The 20,731-nt window shown below is 38.0% G+C and overlaps 1 protein-coding gene across 1 annotated transcript in view; it reads left to right on the top strand.

Moving 5' to 3' along the window:
• The window catches only part of EYS (eyes shut homolog), an 874,042-nt gene that overhangs the window by 676,909 nt on the left and 176,402 nt on the right, over positions 1-20,731 (top strand). The window contains 1 exon segment of the mRNA XM_037392524.1: positions 10,320-10,484. Within this exon segment, the coding sequence (XP_037248421.1) occupies positions 10,320-10,484 (165 nt within the window).

Genomic DNA, 20,731 nt, shown 5'->3' with positions numbered 1-20,731 from the left:
GTTGACACCCTACCAAATTAATTTCTCAGTTTTATGCAATATCAGTTAAAAAACTAGGAAATCATTAATAAAAAGCTCAAATTTACTTCAGTAGTGTATTACCAAAAGTTTAGGAGGAAGATAAAGGAACTTCTTGGTTCTTGGAGGAATGTTACTGATAGCCAGAAAATGAGAAATTTCAGGAACTACCTTTGCACCCTAAACCTGTGAAAACAAACTCAGGTTGGAATTCAGATTAGATTAAACAATTCTGTAAATTATGCATCCATACGTCTAAGTAATAATAGGGAAGTCTAATTAAAACCTCCTAGGAAAGTCATAAAATTTGGTGCATACACAATATATACTATGTATATAAAATTATATATAATATATAATAACAATACATAAACTGTGTTATTTATTTGAGCACATTAAATGTAGTGTTCTTAAAACTACAGCTTGCATTTCACATATAACATTGATCATTTATTATCTGGTGCCAACCATATGATAAATTAGTCTACAGCGTTATCCAGATGGAAGATTCCTCTTGATCTGACTAAATATGACACACACTGGAAAAGCTTAATATTTGTCCAAATTAAACCGTTATAGCCAATTACTCGTCAAGTATTTCTCTGATCCTTTGGCATAGGAATGTTAGTTTATGTGTTCAAGACCGTTGCAGAGAATAAAATTAAACTTAGCTGGCAGAAATAAAATTAAAGTGATGGAAAATACATTGGTATCTCATAAAGCAAAAACTTGGCCTTAGAACTTCGATAAACGTAAGAATTACAAATATACTAATAAAATATTTAAATTTAGCTGTGACTCACTGTAAAATAACAGTAAATGAAGCTATTGGACCACATTCATTTGTGTAACCAGACAGTTCTCATTTCAATGAGTAATACATGATCTCTAGTGTATCAACATGTTGCGAAAAGTCTGAGTTTCCAAACATATTCCAACAGCTGCCTTTTTCCCCCTGAAAACCAATACTTTATTTCATTCACTCCTTTTACCACTTTATTGGACTTGAATCAAAAATACGAAAACTCATGTTTAAGTAGACTTTCTGTGATACTTTACAGAGCAAATAATGAGTGAGCTTCAAAAGATTTTTAAAAGTCCTTGCTTCGTTAAAATTTGCCATACTCTGTCACAATGATCTTAAAAGCAACCAGCTTTTCAGTATCAATTATAGCAGTGCATTATGACAACTCCAGTGTAAATTATGGTTTGATATTCAAACTCTACCTTAGATTTTCTCCTGTAATTGGGAGAGTTAGAAAAATATATATGAAGATATAAGAACCTTCATTTCCCTCCTAGATAGATTTTTTTTTTTTTTTTAATAGATAAAACACTGGTGGTTTGGCAAGAAGATCATATTTCCTGTCAAATATGTTGAGCTTGAAGAAAATATTAGATAATAGTTTCCCAATTTCCTCTATGTCAAATTCAGGAAAACAGTTAAGCACTTGTGCATCATTTTGAATGCAGGTGATAAAATACATCTGATTAGCTACTAGTATCAATGAGGACCATTCTCTTCACTTCAAAATCCAATACATTTAGGAGTAAAGTAATAAATTTTGTAGTTGAAACTAATCAAGCAGGAAAAGATGAATTACTGAGTTGTTTTCAAAACTACTAAAAACAGGTAGTAAATTGCTAATTTTTCGTGTGGGTTTGGATTAACAACTAAATTGTTTGGGATTTTTTTAACACCCAATTTCTTGGCTATTTTTTATGCATTCTATCAAGGTGCTACTGTCATACCTGTTTTCACAAAATCTTGAACTCAATATGAATGAATAATTTTCCTTTCTCCTTTCTCATGTCAGTCTGTTCCACTTATACATCTCGTCTTACTTTACATGTCTATGCAATATCCAAAAAAGATAAAAAATTTAATATTTACACATCTCTTAGATGGATAGTTTAGCATGCTTCATGGCTATTAACTGAATAAGCTTCATCTTATACTGTGAGCCAGGTCATTTTCTTCCTTTTACAGTTACACAGGCTTTGGCCAGAAATACTGAATTCGCATCTGCTGTGAACTGACGCAGTTACAAATCTGCTGATGTAAAGCAACTGAGGGTCCAGGGGGAGGGGGAAAAAAAAAAAAAAAGTGATCCTTGTCTCCTAAAATGTGAGGTCAGACGAGGAATGATGAGGGGTACAAAACAGGAATATGAAAATAATTTATTTTTCTTGTGGCTCCCTGTTTCCTAAAGCATATGAACATCAAACTGCTTTACTACGCTTTTGTATTGTCAGACATGCAGCCAACTTGAACTTCTCAGTATTTAAAAGAATGCTAAAACTTTCAACAGAACAATTCTTTTTCCTGAAATAAAACTGCTAACATATCTACATTGGGTTGATCTACTTTTTGCAGTGGAGCTGCCAAAAGAGAGTAACTTGATCTGTAGACACTAGGTAATGACAATTGCTCTTTGTTTCAGATAACTATGGAATCATTTATTTTCTTTATGTTAAATGGTCTGCGTATCTCTTATCTTCTGTCATGCAATCTTAGCAGTGATACAGAAAGCAGAACAAGTCACATAAAAATTACCAGCTGTGTCATACCAGTAGGTCACCTAGCTCAATATCCGCAAGACCAGTCACAATTACTTTGACAGGGATATAAAAAACAGGGCAACTGTGATTTTTCCCAAAGTGCATTACTTGAGCCTCCTCCAATCAGTGAGATTAGGATTTTCTGAGCTGTGGTTCCATTATACTTGCTAGTCTGGTGGATTGATTTTCCTGTATTTTTCTTTCTTTTTCATGGTTTGTTTTTGTGGGGTTTTTTTTAATACTTCTGACCCCCATCATGTCTTGTGGCAATAAATTGCCCCGAACAAATATGCATTCTGTGAAAAGTTATTAATCATTTTCTTTTGTTTTTCAAGCCTGTGACCTGATAGTATCGAGTGTCCTTAGTTTTTGTGTTACAAGACACGGAGTGGTCATTTCTTCCATTTTCCTCTGCACGTTGAATAAGCCTGTTCTGTTTATCAATCTGGAAGCCGTACCATCCCTTTGATCATCCCTGCTTCTGTTCTGTGTGTCATTGTACCTTTGCAGATGCATGTTACCAGGCTTGTTCGAAAATTCAGAAGAGACTTTAATGGCATCATGTGGTTTATTTTCCTAGAATTTTTTAAACTCTTTTAATCTAATACTGCCTCACTCATATGGCAGTTCCCTTCAATGAAAATGAAATGATGTCCTGCTCTTAAGGAATGCTTATGTGACCCATTGCCTCTCAGTGCTTCCCCTGAGTCTTGATGATAAAACATAGTATCTTTCTGCCAGTCAAAGCCCCTAGCAATCTGCAAAGTAAGAAATTAAGTCAGTGATCTGAATTCAGATCTCTCTGTTGACAGCAGAGAGCATTATCAACAAGGCACCAGGCTGGCCTGACAAAGAAAAACTTGCACATTTTATTATGTAAGGATCTTTGCCTCATGATGTAGAAGTTCAGTTACAGCAAGGAGAAGGTTTTTGTGCATTGAAACGAATGAAAGCAGCAAGGATGAGATTTATTTTGTTTCATATTTTATTGTCTGGAAACAGCTGAACTCACCTAATCAATTATTTCATAGCTCTAAAGTTATAGTCATTGAGGAAATGGTTATTGTATTTCTGTACTATTGTAGGTGTGTGATGCTTTATGAAATATCCAGGTCAGATTTTGTATGTACCAGACATAATCCCTAGAAATTTTCTGAATCATATTTATTTCATTTTGATTTTCTTAACACCATGAACATAAGATAAAAGAATGCATTTCTCTCGGGTAGTTAAATTTGGTTCCCTGGGATATATGGTGAGCATGAGATGGATAGAGCAAGTTGTGTATTCATCAGTCCCTTGATATTGCTGCTAAACTGACTTTGTGCCTACTGGGAACACCTTTATTCAAAGATTTGCTGCACTGGTCAGCAGAGATTTTTATCATCTATTTCTACTATATTCTTTTAGTGATGGAAAAGAACAAGCACAGAATTTCTCTAAGTTTCGGATCTCTGTCGTAGGATGTTTACTACTGTAATTGAAAAATGCAAATGGCAAGTTCAGAGTTTGAGCCCCTAACTATTCTAACATCCTGTTTCGTTCACATCTCTAACATTTCAACTCAGAACTACTGTATTAACTCGGTTTTGCCTAAAGAAAGTCCTCCAGCAGGCCATTTAGTTCTGATACACAGACATCAAGAGAGAGAATTGTTCATCTTACTTCAGATACTGCCAGTCTACAGCTAAACTAGTGACCTTCATGACCTTTTATAGCAAGTGGAGAGAAATAGGTGGGTTTAGGTCATGATTCATCTGCACTTTTAAGATGTTTATCATAAGATGAGGAGAATGATATCTTAGGATTACCCATTTGTTTTCATTAAAAAGAACCAAAGACTTTCAATGCAGCTGTAGACAGTTTGGCCAGATGTTTGGTTGGATCTCTCCTACCAGAAGATGAATGCATTACTTCCCTTTCCAGGGTTTTGTGGTGGGTTTTTTTCTGATACTCAACTATTAAAAGTGTTACATATTTCTTATTTGACTTTATTTAGCAATGGCTTGTGCAGTTGAAGGGTCTTACTATCTTCAAGACTGAAAAGTCTGTTTTTGATAGAACTCTATAGAATTTAATAGAATTCAGGACTAAGCAAGCTTGTCACAAAAAGCAAACAATGCAAATGGAAAATTAGAGATAGGAGTGGAAACAGATTGATTCAAATTTACTAGCAGTGGAAAACTCTGTTCTTCCCCTTACTGCTGTTTATTTTCTAAGACAAAGTCAAATAGGATCATAATAGAAATTTGTTAATGTATTCTCAACATTTTCTTGTTATAGTTATTTTGAAAATTGTAGTTGATAGTATCCCAGATAACTTATTTATTTCAGTAGAAAATTTGAGCCTTCAGTTAAACTATTTAAGTATAATTCTTAGCAATATGTGCTGTTCAGGGAATTCAAGACCAAACTCTGTAGTCTGTGTTATGAATTTTTGCAGGTATTGTATTTTGAATTACTTGTAGTCTCCTATTTTACCCTTAAAATGTCAGAAATGTTTTATTTCTTCCAGTATAATTGAGACATGTAAAGCTGTTACATGTAGTTGATTGTGCCTTGTACTTATAGAGTTTTTTGTATATCAATTTTGTTTATCATTGTATTATGATGCTTCCTAATAAGTATCCAAAGATGAAGCTTATATGCAGACAGGGTCCTAAGTTTGACCAGTGTAGGTTTTAGACACCTGTATATTCTATAAAATACAGTTTGGGACTCAAATTCATTAAGCCATTTTGCTTATTTGAAGCAGGGACATTCTCTGAGTCTAAAAGAACTTTATGGCTTTGCAAAGTTGTACTGTATTCATTTTCTCACTAACCTCTGTTGGTATAGTGTCACATTGTCACTTTTTAATTGTAGCAAGAGCTAGTATCTCAAAAAATTGTGTTCTGCTCGAAGACTTTAAATATAGGTCAAAGAATCACAACACAATCCCTTTGTAGAAATTCTCCATACTGCAGAACTGCTATGCTGGTACTCCATTATCTTCCCTTGCCTTGTGGGGGACACAGTTGGTAAGTCCCTATTGCCCTTCAGTTTTTCCTTAGTGCAGTGGTCTCCACACTATTTTGATTGCATGCCCCAATGGTAAAAAATTTGTGAAGCCACCCCACCAATGTATGTAGATGTATTTTTTTACAAATTATATTTATATACTACTGCAGTTCTAATTTATTTCTTCTTGCACCCCAGTGAATTGTCTTGCGTATGCCCTGGGGTGCAGGCATCACTTTGGAGACCACTGCCCTAGTGGAACAGTCCCCTGGGCTCATGGACATAGCTGACAGTGTTAGATGGTAGCCCCAGGAGAGAATAAAGTAACTATTTCTTCTGTCAGCCTGTCCAGTGAAACAAATGAAGTACAAAATCACTTCTTGCCAGCAACCATCTTAAAATATGAAGATCCGTAAATGTTACTAGGAAATGGTGTAAAATACTGTCATACTGTGATACAGCCCTTTATGCACATTCTAGCTGGCATTGATAGTATTTCAGTTATCGGCTTATTGTAGTTCAGCATATGCCCTCTTTGGCTGCGATTCATGGGACCTACCAGTGTGCAGCCATGCTCAGTGCTGTGTGGGACTTTAATTCCTGCTAATTTCAAGTTTAGTAGAACAAGGGAAGTGGAAAAACAGAATCCAGACAAGCAACTTTGCCTGTACTATTATTGTACCTGTGTATTTCATCGCATAGATTTTAGGCTCTTAATACACAGACACAATCAACCACATCCAAGAGGCAATAACTGCTTTTTCAGAACCATGGTTCTATCTTAGTATAATTTCTTGGTGTAGATACATGCATCCTGAGAGTTACTTTATATTCAAAGTTTTTTCACAGTGTATGAGTGTTTGCTTCAAGGCTACTATTTTGTGAATTTTTAGAAAGCATTTACAGTAACCATCTTTGTGTACTATGTATGCATGCTAAACATAATTTGTCTTTTCACTGACTGCCATTAACAATTATATGTATAATTTGAAAATATCAGTACAAGACACTTTACTGATTTCTTATGGTCTATAGAATGTCACCTTTTTTTAGAATCCTATGACAAGGAATTTTGTATTGCTATTTAACATAGCCTTATGGAATGGATCTATAGTTATCTGTATAAGGTAGCAGCAACTTGACAAGACCTTCACTTCAAATGGTGGTGTTTCTTTTGTTTACAGATTTCTTACAATTTTGATAACAACATTCCACTATCAGAGATCTCCTAACACTCATAGCTTTATGAAATCTCTCAAAGGTTATTACTTATTTCTTCGAAAAATACTGTGATTGTCATTAGGCTGATCTTTATAAGCTTTAGGAAGAATAATGCTGTGTGTGAGGTTGCAGTTTGCTGCAAACAACTGTTTGCATCCCATCAAACATCCCTATCAAACTCTTTGCTACTATTACTGAATTAATTTCAAATGCTGGGTCTAAAATTAGCCATATGTATGAAATCTGTTAAAGATAAAACATGAGATATGAGAAATTATTCAAAAGTGGGGTTTAGATTTTGTTACTTTTTCCAAATCCATAAATACTGAAAATTATTTGCTTGTTGCTTGACAAATATTAAGGGTATTTGAAATGTGCTTCCACTGTATGCAAGATAATACAAGGATACGTAGATTTAGTGGATATTGCTACAGGTGCACTTGGGATGCTGCGGTTCCTACATGCTTCACTGTCTTGCTGTATGTTGGGCTACTTGCATGACTGATACTTCCCACTGAATCACAACTTCCTCTTCAGACTTTCCTTTGGAATTGAGTTCTCATGTGTGTATTAATGTATTCTGAATTAGCTTTATTATTTGTCAAGATGTAAGGAACAAGAGAATATGCATACTTAAAAACAATTTTGTAGTTACACAGCAAAGTTAGTATGATTAACAGTAAAGTTTTTCCTCTGATATTCAAGCACCTAAGCCAACCTTTGAGGCTTGCAAGTTAGCTTTTATGCCAAACAGAGGAGAGTGCTCTATAGAGTTTTCATGGGTCTGTTTGCCTGTAGAGAGGATGTTCTGTCAGAGCACGCTTCTTGAGGCTGGGAAGTTCTTCGCTGCACAATCACTCCCCTGAAGTATCAGTCATAGAAAGCACAGATGACCATGTACTTTTTCAGTACTTTTCAACTGTTGAATTGCAATGCTTCACAGTTGATTCCTCTTGCTGGGTAGGAGCTTTTCTTGGTATCTGGTGCTTAATAAGTCTTTGGTGGCTTCTCTGCTTCGTTGTGCTACCTGTGGAGGTTGTATGCCTTCTTCTGACCTACACTGGAGATAATCTATCTCAGTTTGTGTGAAGATGAAAGCTCAAGGAGGCATCTGCTGTTCGGTTTTCTCCCACCTAGGCCCTTCATCCAAGGAGAGTACTAACCCCTGTGCTATCCGTGACCTCATTACTGATGTACAGTTGTGACAGATGGCAGCTGTTGCACAGCTTTAGGGCAGAGGATGACTTTTGAGGATCAGCAGGCTAATAGCCCGCACACTGTGGAGAAGAGGGTGTACTCTGCATCTTTGCAGTTCTGGATGACTTTGGAGGCCTAGGCTGTTTTGGGTGTAGCACTGCAGGTGTAGTCACTACAGCTGAAGTAGCATTTTGGCTATCCATTAGTGCAGAGACTTCTACGCTGGACTCCCTGAAAAGTTACAGGTCTTTATGGAAGATCTCCCCTTTTGAAGGGAGCTATCCCAGCTGAACAACTGATGAGGTTATCCTTCCTTTCAAGATTTTCCAGATATCCTACGCTTCTTTCCCCTTCTCTCTCTCCTCCCCCTTCTCCCTCCAGCTAGCTGAAAGAAACTTCACAAAATATTATTTTTAATGTAGAAACTAAGTTGTGGACAGATAATCTTGAAGTCAAGTATTTTTTGAAAATTGCCTAATAAAAGACTTTTTAATAGCTTTAGCTGCAAGGTGTATTATGGGTACTGTGCTAAACTGAGGTTTCTGAAGGCACTACATTTGAACAATAAGAATTAATGTTGTCCACACAAAGCCTCTCTGTGAAAGATCGCAGAATCACCACATCATTGTGATTGGAAGGGACCTCTTGAGATCATCTAGTCCAACAGCCTGTTCAAGCAGAGCAGGGTCACCTAGAGCAGGTTTCTTACAGCCACATCCAATCAGATCTTGAAAATCTCCAAGGACTGAGACTTGACAAATGTCTCTGCTCAACCTGTGCCAGTGTTTGACCACCCTCACAGTGAGAAAGCATTTTCATCTGTTCAGGTGAAATTTACTGGTTTTTGGATTTGTGCCCATTGCCTGTCAGGGGGCACTGCTGCAAAAAGTTTGGCTCACTCTTCTCCATCCCCTCCAATCAGGTATTTATAAACATTGATAAGATTCACCCAAGCCTGCTCATCTCCAGCCTTAGGAATCCTAGCTCTCTCAGCCTTTCCTCATATGAAAGAGGCCCAAGTCCCTTAATCATGTTTGTGGCCCTGCACTAGACTAGGTAGATCTGCTAACAGTGTTTCCCTTGAAAGTATGAATTTAATTAGACAAATGGCATTCTCATAATTGTGAAGGTCTGTCTCTGATTAGCAATGTCTTTGCCCTTTACCTCACCCTGCAAAAGACTCTTTTCATGCCATAATTTTTCACTTTCTCCAACAACCTTGATTTTTCCAGACATACTGTTAAGAAATGTAACTACTTCTGGCTTTCCATTTTCGCTGTCAGGTTGTGGTGGCTTATTTTTAATTAATGCCCTTCAACATATGTTTGTTTCACTAGGTGTTTCATTTTGTTCCTGCTTCTTAAGTCCAGTAAAAATGGCAGAGAATAAGCCATGGGCAGATTACACAAACAAAAAATGAATAAAGTGAATAAAAATTTTGAGAAAAAATTTCCACATACTAGTCATGCCTAGGTGTAATCATCAGTCACAATTCCACTGTATAGTTTTAGTTCACTAAATAAAAAATTTCTTTGCAAAAATATTACCTGCACTCAGAATGCTTTTCTCATTGCTCATTCTTCATTCATATCCTTGGTGATGAATTTGGACAGTTTTCAAGGAGCATTGCTTAACCAGGATGCTTAAGGCATTAGGAAGACATTCTGCCTAACCTCAATTACTTTTTTCCTGTTTTTTCTTGCTTGAGTGGTATTATTATCACAGCTACAGGGGGGAAAACTCAAAAATGTAATGACAAAGTTAATTAATGCAATAAATGTTGCAAATGTTAAGCCTTCATGGTTAAATTTTTTTCTCTTGTGATTACTCATTTTCAGGACAGGAGTAGTGAGTGGGAAAATGCATATATTGCCCAATGGCGTCCTCATAATAATTTCAAACCCAGAATATTTGAGTATCCTCAAAATTAGGAAAACCTCTGTTTCTTACCTACAACTATAAACCAAAAGTACTTCACAGGGATGTCATAGGACAAAAGTTCTGCATGGACACATTTTGTAAAGATGAAAATTTATGACAATCTTTTGAACTTCATTGCATCTTCCAGCAGCAGTCCCTCCTATAATAGTCTTTTCACTTCTGGTAATATGCAGATGCTAGAACATTTTCTGCATATTTTAGTTAAATTATTGAAATTAAGCAAATTTATATGCATGCTCTGCAAATAATATAGTTGATTACACTATTCACAGGTATGCAGAAGAACGGATGTTTTTAACTGTGCTTTGCTGATTATATTGTATTTTATGACTTTATTTTGTAATAAATTAATAAAATTAGCTTTTGGTTATTCGTTTTAGATACAGCACTGTTTTTTCCATCCTTCACTGGAAATTCTTATTTGGAACTACCTTCTCTAACATCTGTATCTAAGACCAGGACTGCATCTGGGCAGGAAACAAGCAATCTGACGACGCTGTACTTGACAGTGAAAACAACTGCTCTAAATGGCACAATTCTTTACAGTGAGTACCAATGATACTTGAAGCTAAGTATCAGTTTTAGCTCCTTCAGGTCCTTATTAACTTTAGTGTACATCAGCTGGCATTTTCTGTTCAGCAGTGAAATGAATCATTAAAATGCAGTAGAAGCCTTTTGGTATTCTAATGCATGATGCATTATAAAATTTGAACCATAGTTCCTTGTGTTCCTCTGGAAAGTTCTTTAATTTATGACTTATTGAGCAAAACAGAACTAAAGATGCTACTTCCTGACAAGGGAGAACATAGTAAGCCTATGGCTCCAGTAATAAGTGTTACAGCTCTAAAATACAGATGTTGAAGAAGTTTTAAACAATTTATTATAGAGAAACAGCTTCTCCTTAGCTAGGTTGAGACTCGCTTTTTATTATAACGTTGATATTGGTTCCAAAGATTTTTTGATTTGCAGAAGTATCTTAAGTTCTGCAAATTTGCCGTATTTCAGGAGTACTTACTGTGATTTCACACTTCAGAGGATTCTTTTGCAGTCTCCAGAGAATATACCTGCAGAGTTGGATGTATGATTATTAATACTACAAAAGAATTGCTTCTTGCCTTCATATTTCATTCATCAGTATATAGCATGAACTTCTGAGACAGTATGCTTTTCACTAGTCAGCAAGACAAATAGGCTTCTCTGCTAGTCGGATATTTCCTTATATATTTTAGCTTGTAATTTCTATCCAAATGAAAAACCTGGAAAGTAGGGTGATTTCCTCATGAACTCAGGAAGAGGTAGAAAAATATGTTTGTGCAATCTATGTGATAGATTTACTCCACAAAGACAAAATCATTTGGAGCATTCTCTGTTCACTGCAGCTTCTGAGGGTTTGTCTACACAGAAAAATCTTGTTGATTTAATATAAATTATTTTGATTATTTTTTGTTATTTTTATATTAATCTGGAAGTAATATATGTGAATTCACCTGCACAATGTAAATATTTATAAGCCAGGGTTAAAAGTAGTAGAAGTTTCATGGCATTATTTAATTATGCCTTTAATTATTATCTGTATAACTCTTTAGATGTAAAACATTGTAGCTCCAAATTGAACATTTATATTTACTGCTTTCCAAAATGCCACATCAAATTCTTGTATGTTATAGCTGGGCTGTTGCTGCAGCTGCCTAAGCTACATAGCTGCAGAATTTGCTAAGGATCATGGGTAAGTGGTGATGTGGCAGCTCTTTATGTTGAAGTGTTTTATACTTGTTAGTTATTTCAATTGCAAAAGGAGTTATTTGTACTACAGGAAGAATTCAAGGAAGGTCACTGGAAGTAGTCTGAATATATTCAGCATTTAATGATTTTGTTTGCCTCATCACTGCAAAGTAGTTGGCTTCCAGCCATAGTTAAAGCTTGCATCTACCCATAAGCCCTGAATAAGCTTGTCTGTAAAAAAAAAGAAAAGGAAGAAAATCCAACATGGAAGTTTCTTTTGCTGTTCTCTGGAGGAACTGCTGTTTTCTGAAAACCTGGATAAGTGTACTGTACTTTACAACCAGAGCCAGATTTTTTTCTATCACTACTTGTTGGAAAAGGGTTTGATCTGAAAGTAGCAAATTTACGAAGCTGTGGAGGGATGGTGGTTGGAGTAGCTTTGAATCAATTTGCAATGCTGGATGCTGTTTGCCTGGTTTACAACTCAAGTATTTTACACATAGTGAATTTGCTTATCTTTGTAAACATTAAATGTGCAAAATTTGTAACTGAAAACCAAATTCCAATTCCTTCACTATCTATGCTTTCCAGTAATTACATATATGTGGATGCCTTCTGTGTGTACTGATGTAGAACACCACAACAGGCATAACTGATAGTTATATTTTACTCCTTAATTTCATTCTCTGTATCCCAATGAATCTGCTTCTACCACTGTTTTTATTATATAAAAAAGAAGTACTGATTTAACAAAAATATAGTGCATAATTCAGTTATATGCATTCAAATAATAGATAATTCTAGAGGCATTTTGATGTTATGTTGTATTTAATCAATGCCAAATAAAGCCCACCAAATTAGGTGGAGGGACTAGCAATGTAAAACATTCAGAATCATGCCAAATATATTCAAGATGCTGCTGCCTCAAAATAAATTCTGTAGTCTGTCTCACATTATGTCCTTAAGATTGAACGTTTCTTCTTTTGAATAGTATAGAGAATATTAATGTTCCTAAATTGTGTTTGATCGGAGAAGTTATTTTCATGTGTACAAGTACATAAAATCCAGAAGTAGAAATGAATGCTTTTTTCTCCTAACAGATATGAAATTTAAAAGCTAGTAGTCCATCATGAAACTTAGAGCAAATCATACATTGCATAAAATCTGTAAATTAGTATTGTCAGTAAGAAAAAAGTATTTTTAAGCTGCTAACCAAAGTGATTCTGTGGTTTTTCTGTCTTCCAGCTCTGCAGGAGTAGCAGGTGTATATTTGGGACAAAAGTCTTTTATTTAAAAATTAATGAAAAATAATACCAGGAAGAAGACTAGGATTTAGAGAATTTTGTTGCACAAGGGTGTGTTCCATAAATCCAAGCTAGTACGACCATTTAACCAGTTTAATTTTATCATATTAAAAGCATTCCATGTGATTTTAGAGGGAAAAGTAACATATAATGTACACTTCATAATTTTTATCTCTTTCTTTGTCAATACAATGAAAGGCTGCAGGGAAACTGAGGAAGTGGCAGTGGTTGAAGGCCTTCAGTTCCTGCTTACCACACTTCCACAAGTCCTCCCACAGGTTTCCATGGAAATTGCTCTTTTGAGTTAGAGTTTAAAATGAAAGTGGGTTTGATGTTATAATTTCCTTTGCTTAGTGAAACACAGAATTTTAAGTATTCTATGAGAAAGACTTTGAAGCAGTGTCAGAAGGCTTAGCATGGAATGCTCCCACCATAGTTATTCTAAAAGTTGGATTTTTTTCTGTATGCTAGCCTTAGTTTTTTTATCTTCCTTATGCAGTTCCGGAGAAGGTAAATTGTGGTTAGCCTGTGTAAATTTCTTTTACTAGTCTTTATTCAATTTATTGTTCTTTACTTCCATTCTAACTTCTCCCATAATGTATGTTACTGTAAAAAAAATGTTTATGACTCTGTATGGAAATATAATTTCATATCAATGGTAGATGGAGTGATTTTCACAAGTTCCATCAAGTGGTAAGTGTTTTGTTATCCTTTTGTTAGAAATTATATAAATAGTAGGCATACAGTGGAAGGATAAAATAGAAATTGGGCTTCCTAGCAGGCCCTTGTCTCTTGGGTTCTTGTGAGTGCAAGGATTAAGATTTTCATTGTAAGATTTTTGTGATGGATACTTTAAAAGTCTCTGAGGTGTGCCGCTCTGGCAGAGGTGCTCCAAAGTGGAGGATCGCGCCAAGGAACCGTGGGGTTGCTTTCTGTCAACCAGAAAAACTGAGGAATGAGGGCAGGAGGCACTGAGACCCTGACATGCAGCCGAACCCTCCCGCTACAAAAGCAGCCCCCAGCAGCACGGCGAACTGAGCTGGCAAACAGGGCGCAGCATGGCAGCAGGCACGGGGAGGGCTGTGCAGGGAGGGTGCTGTCCCCCTAACAGCTCAAACAGATGAGGTTCTGTAGTGGTAATTGCCCTTCCCCTCCACAGCCCAGAAGAAAGCCTTGGTTTTTACTGGGCCACAAGCCAGTGCCAGAAGGCATGAGATGACCCAGGTAACCATGCAGCTGTGCAGCTCAGGGACTGCAGGGAGTGCCTGAGCCTGTCACTGCTACTGGAGAGCAGCAGAGATAACACCTGTGTAAGGTGCAACCAGGTGGATGATCTGCTCAGCCTGGTGGTAGAGCTGAAAGAGGAAATAGAAAGGTTAAGGAATATCAGGGAGTGTGAGAGGGAGACAGACTGTTGGAGCCACTCTGCCATCACTAAGACAAATGCACCAGGATGGACAGATCACCAGAAATGGAGGATACCCTACCTACTTGCCACCAGGGCTACTTGCACCTACTTGCTACCAGGGGTAGCAGGCAAATCACCCGCCAACCTACTTTCACCTTCCCAGGTATCACTACACAATGTATGTGGCTCTGGAACCTGAAAGCCAGGAAAATGATGATGTGGATGAAAGCCCATCCAGGCTGGAGGAGTTGCTTAGGGAAAGTCTGTCAATGCCATGCATCAAGACCAACTCTGCTAAGAAGAAAAGAAAGGTGGTTGTCACCAGCGACTCCACCCTGAGAGGAATGAATGGCCCAATAAACCAACCAGACCCAACACACAGGGAAGTCTGCTACTTCCCTGGTGCCTGGGTAAGGGATGCTACTAGAAAACTTCTTTTTCTGGTATAACCCTCTGATTGCTACCCATTACTGGTCTTCCAAGTAGGCATTGATGAAGTCCAAATGACCAGGAGTCTGAGGGCAATCAAGAGAGACCTCAGGGCCTTGGGATGACTGGTTGAGGGATCAGGAGCACAAGTAGTATATTCTTCTTTCCTGCCAGTTGCAGTGAATGATGGGGTGTGTAATCAGAAGATCACCTGGCTCTGGACCTGATGTCAACAGCTAAATTTTGGGGGTTTTGAACATGGGTCAGTTTATGTGGCACCAGAGCAACTGGCAATAGGTAGGGTTCACCTGTCTCAAAAGGGGAAAAGGATCCTAGGTCAGGAGTTAGCAGGGCTCATCAAGAGAGCTTTAAACTAGATTTGAAAGGGAATAAACCTAAGCTTGTTAGAGGTGAGCCTGGGTGTGTCATGCCCAGGGTAGGAGGTGAGCACAGCTGAAGTGCATCTGTACCAATGCCCAGAGCATGGGCCACAAACAGGAGGAGCTAGAAGACATCATGCAGCACAAAAACTATGACATAATCGCCATCATGGAAACATGGTGAGATGACTTGCATGGAGTGCTGCAGTGGATGGCTACAAACTCTTCAGAATGGATAGACAAGGAAGGAGAGGCGGTGGGGTAGCTCTGTATGTCAGGGAGTGTTTTGACGGCCTAGAGCTGAAGGATGGTGACAGTGGGGTTGAGTGTTTATGGGTAAGAATCAGGGGGAGGGCAAATAAGGCAAATATCCTAGTGGGAGTCTGTTATAGACCACACAGTCAGGATGAAGAGACAGGTGAAGCATTTTAGAATCAACTGAGAGAAGTCTCAAGATTGCTACCTTTGTTCTCCTGGGGGACTTCAACCTACCAGATGTCCACTGGAAATACAAGGCAGCAGAGAGGAAACAGTCAAGGAGGTTCCTGGAGTGTGTGAAAGATAACTTTCTGACACAGCTGGTCAGTAGGCCAACCAGGGGAGATACCTCACTGGACCTGCTGTTTACAAACAGGAAAGGCCTGGTGGGTGATGTGGTGGTCAGAGGATGTCTTGGGCATAGCAATTATGAGATGATAGTTTTCAATTCTCAGAGACGTAAGGAGGGGGGATCAGCAGAATCACTACCTTGGACTTCCAGAGGGCCTGTTTTAAGAGCCTGGTTGAAGAGTCGTTTGGGAGATAGTTCTGAAGGGCCAAGGCATCCAGGAAGGCTGGACATTCAAGAAGATAGTCTTAAAGGCGCAGGAGGGGTGTCCCCATGTGCCAAAAGACAAGACAGGGAAAGAAGACCAGCCTGGCTGAACAGAGAGCTTTGGCTGGAACTCAGGGGGGAAAAAAGGAGAGTTCACCACCTTTGGAAGAAGAGGCAGGCAACTCTGGACGACTATAAGGATGCCATGAGGTTATTCGGGGAGAAGACTAGAGAGGCAAAAGCCCAGCAAGAATTCAGGCTGGCTACTGACATAAAAGATAACAAAAAATGTTTTTACAAATGCATTAGAAACAAAAGGAGAGCCAAGAAGAATCTCCATCCTTTATGATGCAGCAGGGAACGTTGCCACAAAGGCCGAGGAAAAGGCTGAGGTACTCAGTGCTGTCCTTGCCTCAGTCTTTAATAGTAAGACTAGCTTCCCTCTAGGTACACATCTGTATGAGCTGGAAGAGAATGATGAGGAGGAGCAGAATGACGTCCCCACAGTCCAGGAAGGAGTGGTTAGTGACCTGCTGCTCCACTTGGACATGCACAAGTCTATGGGGCTTGATAGGATCCATCCCGGGTTACTAAGGAAACTGGTGGAGGAGCTCACCAAGTCTGATCTCCTGATCTCCTTCTATGACAAGATGGGCCACTTAGTGGATGAGGGAAAGGCTGTGAATGGTGTCTACCTGGACCTTAGTAAAGCCTTTGACACTGTCTCCCACAGCATTCTTCTGGAGAAACTGGCTACTTATGGCTTGGACAGGTGTACTCTACACTGGGTAAAAAGCTGGCTGGATTGCCAAGCTTGAAGAGCAGTAGTAAATGGAGTTACATCTGGCTGGCATCCAGTCACAAGTGGTGTTCCCCAGGGCTCAGTACTGGGGCCAGTTCTGGTTAGTATCTTATCAATGATCTGGATGAGGGGATTGAGTGCACCCTCAGTAAGTTTGCATACAACACCACATTAAAGGGGGAGTGTTGATCTCCTTGAGGGCAGGAAGGCTCTGCAGAGGCATCTGGACAGGCTGGACTGATGGGCTGAGGCCAACGGTAGGAGACTCAACAAGAAGTGCTGGGTCCTGCACCTGGGTCACAACAATCCCATGCAGTGCTACAGGACTGGGGAAGAATGTCGGGAAAGCTGCCTGGAAAAAGAACCTGGGGGTGCTGGTCGATAGCCAGCTGAAGATGAGCCAGCAGTGTGCCCAGGTGGCCAAGAAGGCCAACAGCATCCTGGCTGGTATCCAAAACAGTGTGGCCAGCAGGACAAGGGAAGTGATTGTCCCCCTGTACTTGGCACTGGTGAGGCTGCACCTCAAATACTTTGTTCAGTTTTTGGCCCCTCACTTGAAGAGGGATGTAGAGGTGCTGGAGCGTGTCCGGAGAAGGGCAACGAAGCTGGTGAAGGCTCTGGAGCACAAGGCTTATGAGGAGCAGCTGAGGGAACTGGGGTTGTGTAGCCTGGAAAAAAGGAGTCTCTGGGGTACCGTATTGCGCTCTACTGCTACTTGAAAGGAGGTTGTAGGCAGGTGGGGCTCCGTCTCTTCTCCCAGGTGGCAAGCAACAGGAAAACAGGAAACAGCCTCAAGTTGTGCCAGGGGATATTTAGATTGAGCTTGATGATCTTAAAGGTCTTTTCTGACCTAAATATTCTATGATTCTATGAAAATCAAGTTTTCAATTCTGCTGTTCTATTTTGCTTGAACTTACACCTAAGAAACTGTTGATGTTCCCAAGAATATTTCAGTTCCAATAATTAAGTTAAAAATCAAAAGATACATTTTCATAATATACAGAAATTATGTACAATTTTTTCTTTTGTATATTAGGAATTAGTGCAATTTTCACTTATTTTCCCACATAGCTTTGCAAAGATATTCACTTTTTAGACCAGAAAATATATACACAGGTGTATAAATTTTATTCTCTGGTGTGGGTAGAACAATTACCTGTGAAGCTAAAGACTAAAAAAAAAAATTTCCAAGGAGAAAATGTATTTATGTCTTAACTTCATTTTACTGGACTCACAGGTATTTATACTTACTGTGTATAGTTGTGTTGTTTGTCGAGCTCTTTCAAGCTGGGATAATTTTTACATAATTTCTAGCAGTTATTTTTAATTCATCAGTTTCCAGTAACACATCATACTTGCATTCCCCTTGTCACCCCTAAAATGGGGTTTTACCTGACTTGCAAGATTCCACTCTTTTAGTAACCAGTAGGTTTTCTTCTAAGGTGAGATTTCTAAGATAAAAACAAATAATAATAATTTGGATGTCTTCCTGGTTCTTGAACACAGACACAGAAAGTAGTGGACTGCATATCTTGTAGAACTCTTAATACAGCATATCAAATACTACCTGATATCTAATACAGTTCATAATAAAGCCCATCTAATACTTTCTACAGCACCAGTTTCTTTTCCTTATTTTTTTTTCTTTTTTGTTCTGTGTCTCTCTGCTAATTAGGTTCCATTTCAATTAATACAAATATTTGCTATGATTGTCCATATCAATATCCTTAATTAGTTTTACATGAATGTAACATACATTATTATATAGATTTGTAAAACAAAAATCTCTCCAGTGTTTTGTGAATGAATACTATGTGCACATACAGATTATCCAGAATTTTGTAATTCATTATTTCTGTCTGCAGGCACCAAGCTCTTCTGTCACATAAGCATCCTTCATGAGTTCGTATGTTCCCTCTGTTCTTTCTTCATCCCTGTTTTTCACTCCTTCCTTTGTCTTTCATTTTCCCTTCTAACTTCAAAAGAGAAGCTACTGTTGCCAGCTGTGCTCCTTTTAGTAGTAGTAGTAGATTTTTTGTTAAAAACAAAACAATGGGGAAAGAGATAGGGGTAGAAGTGATTTATAGAAAATTACTATATGTGTCAGAGGCAAAGAAACTAATTCAAGAAGAACTGGTGTGCACATCATTTTTAATAGATTATAAACCATCATCTATTTTAATACAAAGACAAGTGTACTTACTTCTTAATAATTATTTTTTCCCTCATTATTTTCAATATGTATTTAAGAAGCGTACCAATGGTAACAGTCAGTGGACTAAAAATATCTGGACTTCTTGCAGGTACCTTATCTTTAAATTGTTGGTATAATGAGATTTCTCTTTAATCTCAGGAGAATGTCAGGAGAATATATATACAATTTGAATATATATACAATTATTATGTTTGCGCCAATAAAGATTAGCTGTCATCGGAGAAGTATTTCTTTCTTGAATACAGTATGCATTCTTACAATTTTTTTATTCTAGTCCTTATAGATTTTACTTGTTTGCATGATTTAATTTCATCAACGCGTCAAAGCAAATTGTGATATTTAGCCACAAAGCAAAATAAATTGCTACTGGCCATAAAAACCGGATACAATTATAAAGTTTTACTTCATTTTCACTTTTAACCGAGTCAGCATAATGCTGTTCACAATCCCTTTAAAGACAGATTGTTTAACTTATATATATGGTAGTCTATAACTTCTGACAATCGGATTTCAGATACCACAGCCCATGTTTATAGCATTCCTTAAGGACACCAGCTCCTTTTTCATAAGTTGTGCTCATAAATTTTCCTGTGCTCTCAGCTGTTCCCCAGATCTACCAATATTCTACTTACACTATGACCATCCTTAGTTTTAAGAAGGTATTTGTCTATTACTTCAGCTGGCATTCTCAAGCAGGGCATTTCACAGTATCCTTTCTCTGTGTCAAAATATGTTTCTGCTTAATAAAGCTTTATCCCATAGCTTAATGGGAATTTAAATCTGACTTTTCTAGATAGACAACATTTGTGTTCAGTGGCCACTTACTTGCCATCATACTGATGTACAAAAATAGCTTTCCAGCTTCAGCTTCCTCTGAAAGAGCAATTGCTGAGATCTGGTTTCTTTGACCGGGTCCCCTCACATATGGTCAAGATAAGTTACCCCTAATATCCAACCAGATATTTTTATTCAGATCATTCCTGATCTTTGTCTGTTACTGGAACCTGTCAGTTTTGCTTAAGACTCAGGCTTTTCCTATGAAGGTAACTTCCTACCATTTACACTAGGTAGCGTGTGTTCTTTTAAATTGCCAGAACAAAATTCTTCAGAGGGACACTGCCTCCTCATGTTCACCATAGAAAGATTTAAAGGACTGTCCTTTCAAAGGATCTCATACCACCTAGCAGATAATAGGAAGAATGCTATTAGTCGCCTGTAAGTGTGACTTATAAGTGCTCCCTAGACTGAAGTTCAAGCAGGAACCTCCCTGAGGTTTCAAGGAGTAATGCTACCTTTAGGAGAGCTGTCCCAATTTTTTTTTACTTTACTAGTAGTAACAAGGACCTTCTTCCAAGTTTTCACTAGTGGGCAATGTGAATGGACAGACAAGAGGCACTGGCAGAAGAGAAATAAGCTATTCATCCATAACTTAGCTTCTTCAAGCTTCTTCAGTATACACATTTACAGCCTCCCCAACTTCACTTCAATGTAACTTACAGATTTACTCATTGACAGAGATTGGAAATGCCTGGAACAGCATGTGCAGAGAAGGGAGAAGAAGATAAGGAAACAAGTGAATGCAGTACATGCACTTATCAGTTATGCTAGGGTTAAAAAGCAGTGACTTTCTAACAGTGATAGTGCAATACATTTTGAAAGAGAATTAGCAGGTTATTGTAGAAGGATATCGTAAAAGCCAAGGGCATAAAATCCAGTCA

The sequence above is a fragment of the Falco rusticolus genome, chromosome 6 (assembly GCF_015220075.1).
Source record: "Falco rusticolus isolate bFalRus1 chromosome 6, bFalRus1.pri, whole genome shotgun sequence".
NCBI lineage: Eukaryota > Metazoa > Chordata > Aves > Falconiformes > Falconidae > Falco > Falco rusticolus.
This window is presented reverse-complemented; position numbering and strand designations above follow the sequence as displayed.